The sequence below is a fragment of the Magnolia sinica genome, chromosome 1 (genome assembly GCF_029962835.1).
Source record: "Magnolia sinica isolate HGM2019 chromosome 1, MsV1, whole genome shotgun sequence".
In the NCBI taxonomy this organism is placed as follows: domain Eukaryota; kingdom Viridiplantae; phylum Streptophyta; class Magnoliopsida; order Magnoliales; family Magnoliaceae; genus Magnolia; species Magnolia sinica.
In genome coordinates this window covers 129,111,471-129,132,700 of record NC_080573.1, presented here as the reverse complement: position 1 = coordinate 129,132,700, position 21,230 = coordinate 129,111,471, and the positions used below count along the sequence as shown (strand labels likewise).

At 41.3% G+C, this 21,230-nt stretch overlaps 1 protein-coding gene and 1 long non-coding RNA gene across 2 annotated transcripts; both read right to left on the bottom strand.

Moving 5' to 3' along the window:
• Positions 1–4,988: 4,988 nt before the first annotated feature.
• LOC131258290 (uncharacterized) lies at positions 4,989–9,298 on the bottom strand. The gene is made up of 3 exons (XM_058259520.1): positions 8,973–9,298; positions 6,830–8,823; positions 4,989–5,264 (listed from the first exon to the last, which is right to left on the bottom strand). Exons 1-3 carry the CDS (start codon positions 9,046–9,048, stop codon positions 5,184–5,186), a joined length of 2,151 nt encoding a protein of 716 aa, XP_058115503.1. The 5' UTR covers positions 9,049–9,298; the 3' UTR covers positions 4,989–5,183.
• Positions 9,299–13,170: 3,872 nt separating this feature from the next.
• LOC131258287 (uncharacterized) lies at positions 13,171–14,873 on the bottom strand. The gene is made up of 2 exons (XR_009178044.1): positions 14,422–14,873; positions 13,171–14,303 (listed from the first exon to the last, which is right to left on the bottom strand). It is a non-coding gene; the product is annotated as an uncharacterized LOC131258287 (long non-coding RNA).
• Positions 14,874–21,230: the final 6,357 nt, after the last annotated feature.

The window sequence follows — 21,230 nt, the reverse complement described above, 5'->3', positions numbered from 1 at the left end:
AAGTGACCCATCCAAAGGCTGGATCCAATATAAAGCTTTATATATATAGATGAAATTGTCTAACCAAGTTCAAACGTACTCTCCTAACATAATTATGATAAAATGATAGATAAAGTTCTTATAATTAGAGACAATTTAAAGAGAGAAAAATTGTGATGAAATTAGGGTTTTTTTTTTTTTTAAATAAATTTAAATCCTTTGGTGGAGGGAGGGGTGAGGCAATCTACATTACCTATTTTATGCCATGTGTCATATAACCGAGGTTTTGGGATATATATATATATGTGTGTGTGTGTGTGTGTGTGTGAGAGAGAGAGAGAGAGAGAGAGAGAGAGAGAGAGAGAGATATGTACTCCCTCCATCTGGTTCACTCTTTATTGATGACCCTTATATCCAAATATCAGCAAGAACCAAAATTCAGGTGGACCACACCATAAGTAACAATGGGGTTGGGATGCCAAACATGAAGCTTAATTTTAGGACCATCATGATGTGTATCTTTTGTCAAACCCGCTCATCATGTATATATAACTCACAAGGATAAAGTAAACATACAAAAATCATCCTAGTTTAAGACTCAGGAGGGCCACATCACGCTTTAATTTTTAGAAGCAATTTTACATTATTCCCATTGGTGTGGCCAATCTGAGTTTTTGGCCAAGCTAATCTTTCGGATCACTACCTAATAAATGGAGTAGATTTCACATATACAATATGATAGGCCTAAGCTTACGGTGGTACATGATAGATGTGGGGTCCACGTGATATATTCAAGCCATCTGATCAGTTTGTCAGGCCCTAATCCAACGCTCAGGTGAGCCACACCACAAGGAATAATGTGAGAGAGGACACCTACCATCCATTTGCGCAGAGCCCGTATGATTTGCAAAACAGCCTCACTTTTGTCTCAGTGATAGCATGCTCTGAAGTATCTAATGGATGGATTAGATTTCATTAGAGGTGTACACGAACCGAGCTACCTCGGTTAGCTTGCTCGACTCGACTCGAGAAAGCCCGATTTGACTCGGTTTGAAGCTTAGTTCGAGCCTGAGTCGAGCTGATTTTTTGAGCTTGAAAATGAGTTCAAGCCAAGTTCAAGTTGGCTCAGCTAGACTTAACTCGGATCGAACTCAACTTGAATCGAACTCAGATCGAACCAATTCGGTGACTTGGTTACTTTGATATTGATGTTGCTCACCAAGTGTTTGTTGAAATGACTCAATGAAGTGTGGCCCGTGGCAAGGAAGTTATGTATATAAAACAAATGTCCTTTTTTTAAAAAATTTTATTTCATTTTGTTTTTATTTTTAATGTTGCTTAGAAAGTGTTTGATAAAATGTCGATTAAAGTTTAATAGACATCGATGCTATTAGATAACTTTTTTATCTTATACCGAAATATTTTTGGATCCTTGCTCTTGCTTGGGTGGTAGACTCTCGGGAGTTTCAACACCCGGTCAAGGGTTCAAGTATCCATAAGTGGTGAAAGCCCACTACGGCGTGAATGTGTGGGGTGTGTGTGTATGTGAAAAATAAAAATAAAAATAAAATAAAATAAAACCTGAAAAACATTTGCTATTATTTTACATAGAGTGGGTTTTTGAAGGTGCATTTTGGGTGTTTGCGGAAATGCCAAATGAACGAACTCGGCTCGATCTTGGCTTGAACTGGCCCGAGCTGCTAACTGAACCGAGCCGAGCTGGCCAGCCAGACTCGAAGACGGAGCTGAACCAAGTTCGAGCTGAGGTCAGCTAGTGGCCACCCCTAGATTTCTTTCACGCATCCTGTAATCCCACATCCTTCCACTAAGCACGAACGGAAATCGGCTTCTACAAGTTAGGAAACATAAAAAATGATGGGGGCCCACCGTGATCCTGATGTAGCATCAGCTCTGTTCATAACTTTTGTTATTATTCATTTCATCCTTTGTTCCAAAATCCAAGAATATTTAAAATAAGTGGACCACAGCACAGGAAACAGTGAGTTTGTGAATGCCCACCGTTGAATCCTTCTTATATGCTCTCTAACACGTTCATTAGGTGATTCCCACCAGGATGAAGGTAAAAACAAAGATCAGCTTCTTCAAAAAAAAAAAAAAACTTCAATGGGTCCCAAATTCATTTAAATGGCAGGTGTCCCATCCGTATTGTCGGGATAAGATGCTGACCGTTGGATTACAAAAGAAGCCCCTCTTGAGCAGGTATGACCGTTGGATTACAAACGAAGCCCTCTTGAGCAGGTAAGATGCTGACCGTTGGATTGTCAGGATAATGGCTTAGCTTATAATAAATTAGTAAAAACTGTACTAAGCTGTACTAATTTCGTACCAAAAGTGGGATACTCATGACTAAGTGTATACGAACATTATCTAACATCTAATACAATCACTCGGACGCGGATTGGCTGGTGACCCACACCAATCAGCAAGATGGTGAAAAATCTCTGTGGGCCCCACCATAATGTATTCATTTTATCCACGCCGTCCGTCCATTTTTCCAGATCATTTTAGTGCCTTAGCCCAAAAATGAGGCAGATCCAATGCTCAAGTGGACCACACCACACGAAACAGTGAGGACAAGAAGAGATACCTCTTGGATGGGCGATGGCCCAGAAAATCGCACAAGGAAGTTGATCATAACCATTGAAATAACTTGTGACCCTAACTATCCAATTGAAAGTTAGTGTATATGTGTAACTCAAGTATGGTCAGCAGACTTGAGTTACAACACCCGGTCAAGGGTTCGAGTATCCATAGGTGGTGAAATTCCACTAGCGTGAGTGTGTGGGGGTGTGTGTTCGAGTATTCTTTTTTTCTTGAATGGAAATTCATGTGGGCAATTATACCTAAAATTTTCTTGATTGATCATTCCCCAAAATCAAATCAGGCTTTTAATTGGCCACTGGAGCATACAATAATGCATGTGGACCGCCAAATGCACCATATAGTTTAATATATATTCTTAATCATGTATAGTATATATATTTTAGAGCTTTGCGCTACAATAATGCATGTGGACCACCAAACGCACCATATAGTTTAATATATATTCTTAATCATGTATAGTATATATATTTTAGAGCTTTGCGCTAAGAGCATAAGCAATAAAGCTCATCTACACCACCAAAAGTGCCTGCATGGCATCATAAGTCCAAGATCAAATGCATCCATCAGAATGGCCCCACTATATTGAGGCCGTAGCCCAAGAATCAGGTTGATCCACGAGTTAGGTGGACCACAGTTTGCAAAAAAAAAAAAAAGGAGCTCTGGAAAACTTGGCGGAAGTTTGTAACCCATCCCCTTAGCTCACATGCTGATGGACCATATTTACTTTTGGTTAAACGTGTTAGAAGGTCAGACCAACATAATGGATGAATTGCATTTCACACCTGTGTCATGCTAGCACATGTGTGGCATGTATATCAGCTTTATTGCATACGCGTGTGTGCTTTTTGGAAGTTCATATATTTTAATGTATTTTTTATATTCTTGGTCGTATTTTTCTTTTTCAAAGTACATTATTAAATTTCATTACTTTGGGATGTCTGGATGTACCCCAAATACAACTGATTGGAAGAGAGAGAGAGAGAGAGAGAGAGAGAGAGAGAGAGAGAGAAGTGTATAAACTACAAAACAGCACTGATTGGACTAGAGAGAATTATGCACTGAGTTGACCACAAAACAGGCCGTGAATAGTACATAAAAATGGATAATTCGATTGGAATTCTTAATCTAGGGCCTGTTTGGTGGTAGCAAAAATTCAAGCCAGAGACAATTCTATTGGAATTCTTAAACCAAGGTCTGTTTGGTAGTAGTAAAAGTTCAATGTCAGAAACAATTCGATTGAAATTCTTAATCCATAGCCCATTTGGTAGTAGTAAAATTTCAAGCTGGGAGAGCATGTCTAAGTTGGCCTTGTTTGGCTAGGTCAAAGTTGTCCAGGTTTAGCCCGCTGGCTGTTTTTCTAAGCTTGTCTGGGTCTAATAAGGATAAGCCTACCTGATATTTGTTATAGTCTGTATAGGGCTGAACTTTTTTCCTTCAAGTTGGAGCCACTCAATATTTTCCTTAACGTTTATTTGTTACTCTTACTTGGATGGTTAGGATTGTCTAATCAATGTGTTTTTATAAATATGCTCCATCCAGAATGAGACCCTTAATTTGAGTAGCTAAGATTGTTTGATTAGTGTGATTTTAGAGATATACACTGACCCATATTTTGGATGGTCAGAATAGTTGTTAGGGTGATGCTCAAACGTGGGCAACACATCAAAATCTGGCATCAAACAACCGTAGGTTATACATCGCTGCCACATGTCATGTCATGGATATTGATTTGGGCTGGACAAAAGAGAGGTATCCAAACACAGCCCTTAAAAGAACATCTAAATGATGCTTTCAAAATAACAGTGGCAGCTTAAGAAAAATGCATTGCAGAAGTGCCTTGACAAGAAATATTAATTAAAGCAATGTGAAAATCATAGTTTTCAAGAGGCTTGGTCACTCACCGGGTCGAGTTGACCCGGTCAGTCCCGAGTCAACCAGGTGGGTCATAAATTATCGTAATCAATGATTATTGCATGATCTTTCTTTTCTCCTTGTGAAATTTACCTACATGCCGTTTCTTTGCCAAATTCCTAGCTGACCCAAAGCCTGCCTGGTTTAACCAACCAACTAACCAGGGCCATGACCTTGCCAGGTTGCCTTGGGCGAGTCCTGAGTTGACCCACCTAGTTTGCAAACTATGACAGAAAAAATGATGATGGGAATGTGGAAGATAACTAAGATAATTACAACAACCACCACATGACTATGATGTATGATGATGATTATGATGGTATGGTAGTGGGGTGATATCGTGATAATGAAAGAAATGACTTCAATCGAAAATATAAATGGTGCCATTAGAATGCCTTGTTGAATGGTTGAGACAAGATGACAAAATACAGACATCAAGCAACATCCCCATAACATCAAAAGAGGAAAAAAAAAAAAAAAAAAAAAAGGAGGGGGGGTCTCAACAGCTCAGTTCTGCCATTAGCAAAGCACTTGGAAGAGAACCATGGAATAATAATAAAAACAAAAATGGTATCTTTAAGCAATGAAACAACAAGAAGCTGTTTTCCCTGGATCTTCGCGGCCCATTAAAATGATCATAAAAGGGTCACACGTTTCTGTCATATGATTCATGGAGATATGACCCGATTGTGGATTCGGCTTGAGCGCCTCACAGGTGTCATGACCACCACCTTTCCATCACTGCCCTCCTGATTCACAAGAAACAAACAAAAACAAGTTCACCACCAATACATGCATGTGTAATGAATGCATATTCAAGAAAATAGACTGAATTACAATAGTGAAAGAATTGGATACAACACATTTGTATCGTTGATTTATTACCCTCAACAAAGAGGCATAACAGGCTAATTTGTTTTGGTGATTCAAGGTTGCCACTAATATGTATATATAAGCATGTGTATGCATATGTATGTGTTTTGATAAAAACAAACTGAATTGACAATGAATTGTCAGACTTATGTAAAAGAAAAGCAACCAGGCTCTATCAAAGCTCAAACCCATGACTTCTACTGAAGAATTGAACACTCTTCACCACTAAGCTGGAAAAAAAAATAAAAATTGTTAATTCTCTGTTTTTTATTATTTATATGAGATAGACTTCCAGTTTCGGGCCAAAATGAGCCAAGCCTGAATACCCCACTACATGCAACAGTAGCTTCATGGCCCTTCAAGGTATGGGTGTATGGAGTATGAACATTATAGGACCCACCCATCAGTTGAAGGACGTCTCTTCATCCTCACTGTAACTAGCTACTTTTCAAAGTGGGCAGAAGAATCACACTAAAGAAGCCAAGACAGAATTGTAAGTCGAACATCATATGCAGATTTGGAGTGCCTTAGCAACTCATAATGACTATGGATCGCTTTTACAAATTTGCTTTCATCAACACTATACAATGCGGCAGCTAATGGGTTGGAGAAGCATTTAATAAGACCATCTGTAAGCTTTTAGAAAAGACGGTATCAAAGAAAAATAAGAGGGACAAAACCAAGTTCTCTGGGCATACAAAACAACTGTACGACGGTAACCCAAGTTATACTATTTTCACTAGTCTTGCCGTTGCCAAGCGGTACTGCCCCTATATATCCAAATCCCTTCGCCGCATATAGCATTAACAAGTGAGACAACATGAGAACAAAACATCAAGCTGCGATTGCTAGAGTTGGAATCGTTCCATGAAAAATGAGTCAAAGCAAGACAAAGAACCAATCTATATTAGGCTTGCAAGTTGGCTGAGTTTGATGTTTGATATTAAAGAAAAGGGTAGACCACTGAGTTTTCGGCAAAGGAGATTTGGTCCTAGCCATCAAGAGGACAATGATTCACCACTCAAATCAAAAGCAAATTTGAAGGAAAGGTTAGAAGGACCCTTAATTATCAATGTGGTCTAGCCGAGCGAATCACCGTAGCATTAGCATCTCCAATATAGTGAATGTGCTCATGTATATTAGGTATGTGTGACTACGTAGGTATGTGACATGCATTGATATTGTTTTACATGCATTTTTATAGATGTCTGACAGTTTCAAATTAAAATCTGAATACCATGACTAAAACTTGTTAAATAGATGTAATAAGCAGTGAAATCCTCCAGCAAAGCTTCTTTCAAGCTTCCAAGGACATGCAGCTATGCATTTATGCAGAACAGGCCTAAATAACTGTCTTTAATTAAAATCAGAGCTGCCCATGCCTAACTAAGATGGACATAAAATAATAGAAAGCATGAAATTAGATTAGATTTCCACTCACCTCTTTCTTCTTCAGCTTCTCCATACTAGTAAAGCTTCCAAATGAAGACGATTCTGCACTTGAAAAGTCTGAAACAGATGGGTAAGCATCGCTATTGAAGGAAAGGCGCTTGTTGCTTTTTGATGACATCTTCATCTCTTGAGATAGAGAGAAATCAATTTCCTCAGTTCCTGTTTTCTTGGATTTCTGGACAAAGCTCTTCTCAGAGTGGTTGATTTCTCCCACTCTGTATTCTCCAAGCAATTCAACCACCGGTGGACGAGTTGAGCTGAACTTATCATAGTTGTCAATAGAGTGTGCCGAAGATGGAATAACACAAGAATCACCCTTCTCAACGATCAGTTCTTTATTAAGAAATGCCGAATGAGTCTTCTCCTTCTCAATGATCGGTTCACTCTCTAGAAAACATGAGATCCTCTTCTCTACTGATGGTTGTTGGAAGGTAGGTGATGAATCCTTCACAGAGGCTTTCCTATGCTTGAGATGAAGAAAACCCAGAATCATAGATGCGACAAGTGCTAAAATTAAAGATAATACAATAGAAACTTTGGAGAACAACTTGTCTTGCATGGATTCAATCCAAGAGAATTCCCACTTGCTTGAATTTAGCTCTGATTCTATATTTTGAAGAGCGAAGGACTTTGATTCGTATTGGGCCTCCTCAGAAATGTCCTCAATCTTCACCATTCCATTTTCAGCCTTCTCTTCCTTTCTAATCCATTCATCAACGACAGTCCCAGTTTCTTCTGTTACTCTTTGTTCTTTTGCCTCCTCTTGCTTTATGAAATTACTAGATAAACCAGTTTCTTTGTTCTCTCTTGCAACAGGCACCCGTTCAAATGAATTCACATCATCACTCAACAGATAATCCGTTTCCATAGCCATTCCTACTTCCTCAGTCATCATTACTCCAGCAGTTTCATGTGATTCATTTTCTTCTGAGTCAGATCTTTCCATGAGATCATCTACAAACAGCGACTTCCCGTTAATTTCTTCATCTACATTTTCTAAAACGGAAGGCTCGGAGAGCCCTCTTTCTCCCAACTGAGGATAAGGGGAAAACACATCACCCCCCAAAATTGAGAATGTTCCTGAAAATACACCAATAACTTCCGAAAAATTTTCTGGGCCCATTTTTAAATCCTCAATGATTTGGTATACGGGGTCTTGAATCTTCAAATACCCTTCTCTGAAACCTAGTAAAGCTTGTAAGGAATGCGGAATGGTAGATTGATCTGTAGATGATATGTATGAGGAAGCACAAATCAGTACAAGTAAGAGAAGCACAGATCTCAATACCTGCTTACAAAGTCCAGGACTTTGTTCTTCCTCTTCCTCGTCCACATCCTCATCATCATCACTTTCTTTGATTTCTGGGTTACTTGATGGTTCCAAATCCAGTTTATCGGTGCATAGATTAGAACCATCTTCTTGTTTTTCAGATTCATCTGGCGAAGAAATGGAAGCATTGAGCGGCATGTCCTCTTGGATCGATTTCCTGGACTTGACGGAACAACATCCATCAACTCCTAACCTTTCTTCCCCTCTTCGCAATTCACTTTCTCTGCGGAGAACCATTTCTAGGCGCCTGTTCGGTTTGTACCGAAGGAACTGTGGTCTCGGTGACAGATAATTCGTCACTGGATCGTAAGGAAGGGAAGACAACGAATCAGGGCTATCGCCAGATTCTGAAACCTTCGAAGATAGCGGCGTCATACAAGAAGAACCATCAAATAAACCAGAGCCCAAATCCCTGGAGGTAAATTCCATGCTGATCTTTGGGTTTTTCTCAATGTAGGTTGATCCGGAAGCTTCATTCCTCTCAACCAAGATCTTCTTTCTTGGTGCAGTGGCCTTTGAAGCGGCAGCAATGGTTGGGGACATGAAGTTTTTGGCTGCTTTTCTTGAGTTTTGTAATCTACCACTGCTGAGATGCCGATCATTCTCGTCCGTCTCCTCGCAATTGGCCTTTTTAGAAAGTCGTTGATGAAAATCTGCAAAAGTGTGGTTAAAAAAACAAACTGTTAGAAGAAAATCCAAGAACCCATAATAAATAAATAAATAAAATAAAGTCAAAAATCACAGGAGATTTTTTTTTTTTTTATTTTTTTAAAATTAAAAATTAAAATCAGAAGAGATTTACCGGAAGAGAAGGATTTAGGAATAGAGGAAGATTGATTTGTCATGGCTAATGAGATTTTGTTCTTGGAGATTTCCATTCGATCTTCTTCTTCTTGAATGGTGGTTTTTCTTCTTCTTTCTTTCTTGCAAAGAAATGCTTCGACGGTTTTCTTCTTTTCCTGTTGTTTTCGTATTTCCTTCTCGCGAAAGGGGGAAATGTGGAAATTGGGGATAAGCGAGAGACGACCGTTGGGATTGATAGCAAATCTGAAATTTGATTTAATTTCTTCTTCCTCTTCTTCTTTTTGACCGTTGATAGTGTCAGTTCTAACGGCTTGGATTTTGATTTTCGAGGGAAGAATGGGAATTTTTTATTTTTTGAATTCCTAACGGTCACGAGGCGGGGAGCGGATTAAGTGCGGCCCCGGTCACACCCAAGACGGTGCAGCCCTTACATTGGGGCCCACCTTGATGTATGTATTCTACATCCACGCTGCCCATCCGTTTTTCCAGATGATTTTAGTGCATGAGCCCCAAAATGAAGTAGATCCAAATCTCAGGTGGACTGCACTATAGGAAACAGCGGCATACGGAAAGTAAGAGAAGAACTGTAGCAGACTATTCCAATGAGAAGAAAGAGAAAATTTCATTCCCTGGCGGAGTACGATGGATGATACATAGGCATTTATAAATTACTGTGAAATTGCATACATGGAATATAAGTACTGCAAATTAAACTGTCCAAATTATGGGTCCTGGTTTAGATGTAATCATAAATCTCAAATTATGCTTCTTTGGTTTTCTGACCATCAGATTAGTGGACATTTATTGGACGGTTAAATTTTGAAAAATAAAAAATAAAAAATCCAATGGTCCTATTTCGACGAACAAGTGTCCACGGATCCAGAAGTTTTCTTTATTTTTTTTCTTTTTTTTACACGCGCACACATACCAGGTGTTGAAACTCCTGAGAGTCTACCACCCGAGCAAGCATAAGGACCCGATCCAGAGGTTTAAGAAGAACGGATTTCACAATTTAGATAGTAAATTTGTGTTCATGTATGACACGTGTACAATTTTTGGGGGCCGGAGTATCAAATGTATCTCCGTCGTACTCTAGCACGAGTATCAAATAACTATCCGGAAAGAAATGGATGGGATCCTCTTTAGCCCGACGTAGGAAGAGCGTGCAACACCCGACCACTGTGGGCCCTCCATGATATGCATTTGACATCCACTCCACCAATCATTTTCGGCACTTAATGTGAGTATGTTATTTGAAAAATCAGGCGATCCAAAACTCAGGTGGGCCACACCTTACGGAACTGTGGGGATTGGGACACCATCATAGAAACCTTACTGGGGCCACGGTGTTATTTAGATTATATGCCATCCAACCCATATCAGTTGAGCCCCACTAGGATGAAGAGATCCCAAAATTCAACCTGATCCAAAACTCAGGTGGGCCACACCTAGAAAATTTATGTGTGATGTAACATTGTCCCTATGTTGTGGCCCATGTGAGTTTTGGATCATGCTTATTTTCGTCATCTGCAGTGAATATGAAGTGAAGAAATTGATGAACAGAGTGGATGTTCCACAGGCACTGATGGGACCCACAGATCTCCGATGTTGCACGCGCTGCTAGTGTTGCAAAGGATCCCGGTCCTATGTTTTTATTTTATTTTATTTTATTTTTTTGGCCGCGAGGGGGGGGGGGGGTGTGGAAACAGAGGTGCGTATTACACCCCCAGCTCTGCTGCATATTACACCCCCAGCTTTGCAGGCGAAGTGGTTCCAACGCGTACATGTGCGAGATATGAGACACTAAGCAGGTGGAGTCCAGTCTAAACATGCCGTGGCCCAAGAAAACAGGCTGGTCCACTAGCTAGGTGAGCCACACGTGATTGATCATTTCATTTTTAGCAGTCCATTTTTCTCCTACTCTTGTAAATTGTATCCGCAGAGTAAGCGTGATTTCTGTACAAGGCATGTTTTACAAAGGTAAGAGGCCCCACCTGATGAATGGCTTGTATGTGCCTCATAGCACCAAAAAGAAAGTCCTCAATCCTCTTCACGAAAACTTGGCATTGCTGTATTTCTATTATGTAAGAGACGTAAACCAGCAGGGCCCACAATTCTATGTTTCGGCTGTTCTTCTGGTGGGCCCATGTTGGAGGAGTCACACCCCAATCTCCTCTAGAAAAATCCTTCTTTTATGTTTCGAAAGATTTCTTTTATTACATGTTAAATCTGAACAAATGACTAAAATTGCACCCAAATAAAGAAGAGAAAAGATGGACAGGTTGTCCACAGCAATTAGATGGTTACGATCATTCAATCAGTAAGATTTTACATGGCCCAATCATCTACCATGGAAACCTGATCGTCAACCTGTGGGCCTCAACTGCACATTTTGTTCGACCAAACTATGTAATTTATGCAGCCATTTGTCCAGCATCATAAAACAGCAAGGTTGGATACCTAGTACACTCCAATTGATGGGCCTGTTGTATGCTCCAATTATCAGCAGATGGCCATGAGCCCTCCTGCAGACTAATGTATTTTCCATAGTCCCTTTTTTTCCTAAGGAGGAGGAAAACTCTTAGACTGCTTTCATGTAATAACAAGCCCCATTCAATGGGTACAATTCCAAGGCTACAGAAAAATGGACCACAATTCACAATGGAGGTTGCCAGAAAAGGGTGGTTATTGAAGGATGCTAGGGATCACTTGGCACCATGGATTTCGGAGGATTTCAAATTCCCCGGTAAGTTTGGCACCATAAAGTAACGGGGTTTTCCAAGTCCCCTCAAAGAGGGGATTTGAAATCTAAGATAAAAGCTCTAGATTACATCTAAAATCCTTCCAAGAGTTGTGTAACATATATGTCACTAGAGTATTAATCTATTGGGCACATGACCCACTATGATATCCCAAAATAATTAGATTATCAATTGTATCACTATAATTACTTTAATATGATGATCTACACCATCCAAACATTGTCTATATAAATCAACGGTTAAGAAGTAGTGGTTAGTCACTCAGATGTGATCTTGTGCTTGTGGCCCATCCGAGAATTGGAATTTCATCATTTTTGTTCCCCCACATTGTGCGAGGACATTTTGAAGGAAGGAACAAACCCTTAAACTCCTACAATGGAGCTGAATCTTAATATATGATACATCGGTTCATTGGAGACAACAAACAGTTACAAAATTAAACTTTAAACAAGGAAGCCACTCATTGGCTTCCAAAACATACATCGAAACCTCCACTGGAGAGTTCTGCTCCTCTACTTTGCTTGAGCAACCAAGAACATCAACCATCTCCCTCCATTGCAGAAATTGCCTGTGGAAGAAAAAAAACCAAAAAAGATCAAAGGTAATTAGAAAGGCACATGAAGTACCAGTGCCACACTAAACAAACAAGAAATGTGACTGATAGTTTGACTGACCAGATAATAGAGAAAAAATCACCAACACTAAAATCTAGATAGCCTCAATCTCAAAAGATAAACCGATTAGGTGGGATTAGGAGGGATTGGGTGGATTTCAAGGTAATGATGGTGATGTCAGTGGATTGCTGGCAATCCCTTGGGATTGCTCCAATCCAGGCAGAATTTCATCGTGCTTGTTTGGCACGCCCGGCCAATCCCGGGATTACTCCTTCCAATCCCTTCTAATACAATCTAATCCAATCCAACCTGCCCGGCCAAACAGGCCCTTATGCAACAAATAGTGATTGGCAGTCTTAAACTCCAACATCGATATAATCAACCTCTTCCCTCCAATGAGGCCTTGTAGAATGACAACAGAAGCTTTGCAATGTTCTGTTGTTTAAGACCACTATTTCCTGTGGTGTGGGCCACTTGAGCTTTGGATCTGCCTCAATTTTGGGTTCATGCCCTAAAATGTTCCAGTAAAATGGATGGACGGCATGGATATGTTATGTACATCACAGTCGGGCCCACAAATTTAAGTCAGCCCTTTCCAGACCAGTTCTCGAGGCAAAAATACTTACCCACTTTCAAACCAGCGTAAGGAGTAATAATGAGCTATTTCCAGGAATTTACAGAGGAAATGAAAAATCAAACAGCCCCTAATCCTTTTCGAAGCAATCAATATGTGTGCTTCCTACCGATTCATAAGCAATCAATGGGTCCTTGGTTTGTGGCAACTATCAAGCACTAAATCAATTCTTTTAAAATTCCAAACTTTCTTCAGTAACAAGTTGCAAATGGAGTTTATTGATCAATAAATAATCAGTGGTACTGACCGCCTTCTCAAAAGAAGTGTGGCTTTGGATGAAAACGAATGTCTGCACTATATCCTTCATTTAAATCCAAATGCAAGGAAGTTTGATGTTCTCTTTGTAGAAATTAATATAACAACAGTGGAAATGCAACTCAAGCAATGAATAAAACACCAAGGATGTTATCAAACAGCTCTTCTCCACATGTTTGTGTGGCTTGTGTCAGTCCCCACGTCTGATGTTGACAAATCCAAACAAAAGGTTCCAATGACGCCCAATTGAACTATCATTTAGGACAAAAGGAGCTTAAAGGTTATACCTGTCCAGCATGCTTTGACGGTCGCAAAAAGTAATTCATCTCTACCAACCTTATTGTTCTAACAAGGTCGTGTAATCTAATTTTCCCAACCTGGAAATTATAGTGAAATCAGGATCATACGGTATATCCTTTATGTAAAATTGCATAACAAATAAACACCTAGTAGCCTTACGATGAATTACCAGTGCATCATTATATGTTTTCCAATGTTCCAAAACTACTTTGAGGAAGGCTTCCTCTCATTGCTGAGAATTATGCCTGGTACAATATGTTTGGTATTGTAATGAGAAAAATTCTGCCATGCTAATACCATTCTGGGATGGGGATGTCCTGCCATGCTCTGTCCTTGAAGGAAGGCTGGAAGGGGGAGCACCAGAGGAGGAACCTAGATACCGTAATAAACCATTTCATACAAAAAGGGCATGCTATGTACAATAATATGGAAAAGACTGTCTGACAACGGGAATGCTAGAGACTGCGTTCCAAAATGTCCCACCATCCATTGGTAGTAGATGGGACCCGTAGGCACATCCAAAATAGAATTCCCAAACCATTCTGAGGTTTAGGAGGCATGAATCCTATTTTGAATGCTCATGGGAATCCCACCCACCACTAATAGATGGTAGTAGATTTTGGAAAACATTACTACAAAAGATAATTTGAAAATGTGGAATGGATTATACTGGTTGAACATGAGTACTCAAACAGGTATTGAGATGTCTCCCGGAGAACCAGGACATGTCAGAACAGCCCCCGTCTCTTGAAGCTTTCTTCTATCTAGAAAAGTGTACAAAGCATTGTTAGGGGGGCCAGGAAATTTTCTGATTAAACAATCAGATGATTCAGATGAATGCAGAAAATAATATTCTTAAGTTATTCGTCACAGATAGTCTACCTTCCAACTACTCTAAAACTCCGAAGCTTACAACATATTCAGGGAGAATGTATGTATTCATGTTGATGCTCCAAACAACGTAGTGTGTTGGATCTCTCGAACTATCAACACCATTGTTAAATTCTTCATTGCTGAGCAAAAATTGCCAAGACCCCACCAAGATTTCCTCCATATTTCCTGTGATAACTTGACATAGAACCATGTAACACACGCCATCTTCATCCGGACCCGCGCAAGATGCATTGGAGAACAAAATCACTTGATATGTTCAGTGAATTCATGTAAGTTTTGTGTAAACAGATGAGCATTTAATAGATCGAGAATGAAATAGCTTAGGTTGCATTTGGATACATAACTGACAATTGAGTTCAATCAAGGGTCTATTTGGTTTCCCAATTAGGATGGTGAATGGCTGTAAATGGGTAATGATTATTTACTCTTGTAATTGTGTGGTGACATTGACTTCACTTAAATTTGACTGCAGTGATTTTGCCACATTGTTTATTTCACCTAGAAATCACTGTAAAAATGGAAATTTTATAATGTGAAAATGTAATTATTAGAATTTACTTTCCCTATTTCCTTTACAAGTGTATTTGACTCTCGATTTACAAGCTATAATTCCTACTTAAACAAACACTTGTAAATGATAATGATGGCTCATTTATTTCGCATTTCACAGGAGATTGGAAAACCAAACAGAAGGAGATGAATAAATTGTACTACATTTCCTAAGGTTCATAAGTAGATTGCAGTTACATTCCTTTCAACTCAGAATTGAAATTAACATCATTGCAATTTAGCAGATATGAAGGCTAAGGTAAAGGTAATACAGTTTGGTTGCTGCCCACTAACTATTACAATTTGCAATTTCAATTACTAGTGCATCTTAAACCTTAGCAGTTTTTATGGCCAGTTTGTTGGATGCCTGAAAATGAGTTCATCTCATTTTAATCAATCATACGTTTTTATGGCCAGTTTGGCAGACACCTAAAAATGAGTTCATCTCATTTTAGTCAATAATATTTATGTATTGGCCACCATGAATGTTGGTTGTCATTTATCAAGATTGCTTTTAATCCTCACCAAAAAGAAATATGATCACTAACTAAAATGAGATGAACTCATTTTCAGGCATCTGCCAAACAGGCCACATGTACATTTATGATTAACTAAAATGAGACAAATTCATTTTCACACATCTATCAAACAGGCCACATTTACATATTTGGGACAAAAATTATTTGACAAAAATTATCAATTGAATCATTTCCAAATAGAGGCCAATTTTTTAGAATAATTACAATAGAGACCATGCGAAGATACAACTTCATTCAATAAAATAGAAATTAATAAATAAAAGATAAGATAGCCAGCTAGACAACCGAGACTAGAGTGCGTGCCAGCAACCCATGCTGACGTGGCAATCATGCAAAAGATCATCGGCTTCACTCCACCACCCATCGTGATATTCATGTGCATACCTCGAGATTGTCGATATACAGAGCGAGGGCGATAGTAACAAGGTAACGGATGCATTCAATACGGTGGTAGGTAACGGGTAGCGGAACTCGCTAGAACGAAGTAGAAAAACGGACGGCTTCCTAGACCCCAATCATGACTATAAATTCAGAGGCATACCTTGCATAGGAATGGCCTTCTATTGAGAGAGAGATGCCAATGCCATAGGCCTCCAGGCCCTGCCAAGTTTCAATCTGCCCGAAGCTGTGCAGGATGATGCTTTCAATGGTCCTAGGCACTGCCCCATTCTGTTTATGGTTTTTTACACACACACCTACACTCCCACGCACCCACACACCCACCCACACTACATGGGCACTCGATCCCTAGTCTCATTGTTGAAACAGAGTCTGTCACCCCACATGCCAGGCATACCTGACATTTGAGTTCCCACAGTTGCCTGCATCATCTCCGCTCCTTTCAAAGCCCTGCAGCGGGGCACTTCCACTGGGACCAGCATGAGATCACCAATAGATCGAACAGACTCGACCTCTCTTATTGGCTGATCTCATGCCTGCCCGAAACATATTGTCGACCGCAACGTAACTCGTGGAGTTCCAACAACCTCACCAGTTTCCCGGCCATCGAGTCGAAAGTGGGTTTTCCAGGAGTGGGCACCATGTCCCACTCCATGGACAACCTGCTCAAGGAGCCACACTCAAGTGCCAGTTTCTTGCCCGATGGGCCACATTCACGTACCTTCTTCTCGCCAGAGGGGCTGTACTCTTGTGCACTGACGAGATGGGCCCTTTTCCGCCTTCCAATCCTTCCCTCACCTCCATCCTTCTTGCTCCGGTCCACCTCCAAAGGCCGCTTTCCACGGTCAGCAGCATTCCTCAGGCCAGTATTTACGAAATTGTCATCCCCGGCCGTATTCACCTTTGGACCTCATGCATCTGGCACTGCGGCGACTTTCTTGCCCTTACTGGCCCGCCTATTTACAGATTTGCCACGGGCTTTCCTAGGTGCCGTAACTTCCCTCCCGACCTGCCTATTTACAGGACTGGGGTCGGCAGCGCAAGGAGCTGCAGATCCCATTCTGGCCCGCCTCTTCACAGAGGTGAGTCGCTCCACACCCCGCCTCCAAAGAGAACTGTATTCAGCCTCCCCAGGCGCGGTCGGACCTACCGGCCCGCCATTGGCATTGCCTGGTGCTGTGACTTCATTCCCATTGGTAGGTTCCACATTTCGTGAACCGCCCCCAACGGCAGCACCCCCATTCCCATCCGAATCCGGGAGGCAGACCGCGATCTCGAATCCTTCGCCCGGATTCAGCCGATCACCCGATCCAACGGTTCTCTTTCCAGCGTTGATCCTATCATCATCACTGCCATTGCCATCGGCATTGGCCTGTGCTTCAAAACGCACTTCGGATGGGCCCGCCGCATTCGACATCTTTGCCACGTCATCAACTTCCTGTTTGCGAGGGGACGAAGGGCCTGACCCACTCTCTTCTCCGATCAACACCTTCGGGAAGAAGCAATTCCCGGCAAAATCAATCCAAGCGATGGACTTGGGTCTGCAAGCGTTCAGATCGAACTCAAGCATCTGTAAGAAGTCGATGACGAAATCGGAGCCGTCGATATTGACATCTACGGATGGAATCCTGCCGACGAAAGCGACTTCAGAGTGTCGGCCACGTCGGCCGGAAAATCAACCCAACCGCCGTCGCGGTAATGCATCACTCGCGCCGGGGCAGCGCTCTTCTCGAAATTGGCCTTGTTCTGTATCAATGCCATGATATTGGCTGCGGCGGCCGCGGCGCTGGGGCCCACGGGAGGGGCCTTCGGCAGAAGTGGTAGTGGCAGTGGCATTGGCATAATTTCTGCCTGGCGACATTTCCAGAGTAGAGGAAGAATAAAGGAGAGATGAACGGTGGAGATTAAAGAGGACGCAAGGTTGCAAGATCGAACGGCTAAGAAGGCCTCTAGAAGCTGCAATAGTCGCTTTCCAGAGGACAGCGCGAATCACCAACACTCATGCCTGTGGAGACTCGTTGATGTGTGATTTGAGCTGAGGGCTTTTAATATATACCTTCTCATGGTTTGAGGTGCTCTTATAATGTAGGCGCTTCCAAAGTCACCCTTTCGTTTTCTGTTACGGACTCTAACAAGCGTCCGACCTCTGTAGCTGTAATAAGCTTGTAATTTGTCGACATTACGAAATAAAACGATGGTGCGTTTCTAGATTTGTTTGATACTCTGCCAGCTTAAGATGCTTAATACGCTGCAGGGTCTAACTAAATTGGCTAACACGCTGCAGGGTCTGAAAATCCGATTGGTTGAAGAATCCTAGCCACTGATTTGGGGTCACTAGTTTGTTGAAATAAGACTGTGCAAGCATCCAATAAAGTGCAAAGAACCCTTAGTTGGAATTTATTGAGATGATACTGATTTCGGTTACGTGTATTTTGAGCTGTGTGTCATCGCACGGCATCACATGTGCAGGTATAGCACACGGGTGTGAGATCTAAGCCATCATCAGGTGGTTCCATGCATGTAAGTGCCCGGCTCAAAATTAAGGTATGTAATCTGATTATAATTAGGCGGGCTATAGTCTACTAGGTTTGCTGAGCCTGTACCAAGCAGCCATCTACACGTCACTCATGTGGAACTATGTCAAGTACGTCTGAGATCTAAGCCATGCATCATGCGGTCCCGCCATGTAGATGCCCTGTAAAATCTGGCTAATTTGCTCATGAAACAGGCCCCGATGTAACAGACAGAAGGAGGCCTTAGAAAAACTTGGCTATTTTTGACCATTCGTTTGTTTTGGGCAACTGATCAGTGAACAGTCTCAAGGGATTGATGGATGGCTTTGATCTGGCACGTGTTTTCTACTCTGTCACATGAGTGGCGCGTAAATGGGCTCCCTTGTACACGCGCGTGGGTTTGCAAAGGCCTGACAAATGGACAATTAAAATAAAGTTGGGCAAGTTTTTCAAAGCTAGTGTTGTGGCCCACTTGATGAGTGAAACAGCTATCCATGTCAACCGTGTGTAGATCTTCTGTCTTGTAGACGCGTGTTAGAGAATGCCCAAAAATCTCCCTGTAGACCGGATGTATGTATATGATGATGGGTTAGGTATGCATGGACGCGGATTGGACACTTTACCCTCTGTTCCAGCTCAGCACCGGCAGGGGATCCGAGGGGCCACCATGATGTATGGGTTTTGTCCACACCGTCCATCCTTTTTTTTCATATCATTTTAAGGGTACAGGATCAGAAAAGGCAAATCTAAGGCTCAACTGGACCACACGGTGGGGATTGAATTCCTACGTTGAAACTTCTTGGCCCACAGAAGTTTTGGATCAAGATGATGTTTGTGTTTTCCATTCATCTAGGTCTATGTGACCCTGTGAATAGGTTGGACGACAAATAAACACTATGGTGGGCCCTAGTAAGGTTTCAACAGCTAGTGTTATTATAATCGCTGCTTCTGTAGTGTGGTCCACTGAAGCCTTCGATCTGCCCCATTATTGGGTCTATAGCCTTAAAATCATATAAAAAAATGGACGGTGGGGATAAAACCCATACGTCATGCTGCGTCCTTCTCCCTCTCTCCATCTCCGGCGAGAATATCGAGATACAGCTAACACAACGGACAAACCGGGAACGGATTAGGTGAGACCCTGGATTCACTCAGGTGGGTGGGACCCTGACCGTGGGGCTCAGGGTGATGTATGTGCCTTAAATCCACTCTGTCCAACTTTTTTGAAATCTCATTTTAGCAGCATGATTCCAAAAATGAAACAGACTCAATTCTTAGGTGGACCACACCATAGGAAACAGTCGTGATTGAATCCCCACTGTTAAAAACTCCACGGATTCCCCGGGAATGTTTATTTGCCATCCAACCTGTTGATAATGTCACAAACGCAGATGAAGAGGCGTGTATGGTGAATGAAAACTGCTCATAAAATTCCTAAAAATCATCTTTCTTTCTTTTTTTCTCTCTCTCTCTCTTTTTTTTTTATTTTTTTTATTTTTTATTTTTTTTTTTTACTTTTTCTTTTTTAAATGGTGGTCCACTTAATAGTTTGACTGAGGCAATCGTAAGTAGAAACACAGGGATGACTAGATTTCAAGGCCAACACAACCGTCAGGCCAAGGTTAGGGCCCAAGCCCAAGCCATATGGGGTCGGGCCTTTCGTGTAATGTCCTCAAACAACCACCATCACTCCACCCTATCTCTCCAAAATCCGAAACCTAACAGCATAGTTACAAGTGCCAAGCGATTGCACAAGGTCAATTCGTATATGTGGTTGATAGGTGTGCCAATGGGCTGGGTTGAGGTTGGAAATTGTTGGCAACCACACCTGTATGGGTTAATGTGTACTTCAACCTAACATAAGTCATGCCAGGCCTGCCGTGGATGCCATATCCATGCTCATTATGCGTGAGATTCTCATTTATGATTTGAAATTTTCAAAGAAAAATGTGTATTAAGTATCCATACTCTTGTGTAATACCACCACTATGAGCCGTTGTTGCGTATAAAATTCAGTCCATCAAACCTTCTTGCCATACTATCAAAGTTCTCTATTATTTTATTTCCTTTTTAGAGCACTTTGTGTGAAGCTTCCATGATGTGTGCATGAATCCAACTTATGCATCATGTGAGACCCAATATATATGACAATGGAATGCCAAAAAATATGACCATCTGATCATCAAGTGGGACCCAAAACCTCCAAATTCACTTGGTGGCCTACATGGCAGTTGGATTAGCCTCAAAAAATTGAGTCACTTCTACAGTAGGCCATTGAATCCTGACTACTCTGTTGTGGAACCATTGCACCTTTGTGGGGTGGAACTAGTCCTAAAGAGAGCGAGATGGTTATGTTCAATCTTCTAAGCAATGCCACTACTGCTTCAACAAAGTGCTTCTGCTGCCACAGCAAACCTGAGAGGTCTGTCAGTTCGTCAACTACACAACAGCCACCATCCTCATCTGATACAGAAGTAAGATCTTTTTTGTTCTTAGCATCTTTGGACTAATAATTTTAAGAATAGTATGGCTTCAAACACATCTCTAAAAATCATGAACTAAGAGCTTATTAGGTTGTACTAGTTTGATGGAAGTAATTTTCCACGATGGAAACATTTCCACTTCCCCATCAAACGTTAGATTTGTCACAGAGTCTGTGTCTTCCGTATCACCACCATTAGTAGTTCTTGGGTGGATCCCAAAAGCTGTTGTTTTTGTTGACATTATTGAAATTGGCTTCTGTGCTTAATGAACCTTGCCCCACTAATGAACTTGAACCCAATTCATCTAATGCTCA

What these genes read in the sequence shown, in the direction of transcription:
- LOC131258290 (XM_058259520.1), bottom strand. Translation starts at nt 9,048, where the DNA reads ATGGAAATCTCCAAGAACAAAATCTCATTAGCCATGACAAATCAATCT. An exon ending in TCCTAAATCCTTCTCTTCCG is followed by an intron (nt 8,824 to 8,972) that starts GTAAATCTCTTC and finishes ACACTTTTGCAG; the next exon opens with ATTTTCATCAACGACTTTCT. An exon ending in AGAAGCTGAAGAAGAAAGAG is followed by an intron (nt 5,265 to 6,829) that starts GTGAGTGGAAAT and finishes CTTGTGAATCAG; the next exon opens with GAGGGCAGTGATGGAAAGGT.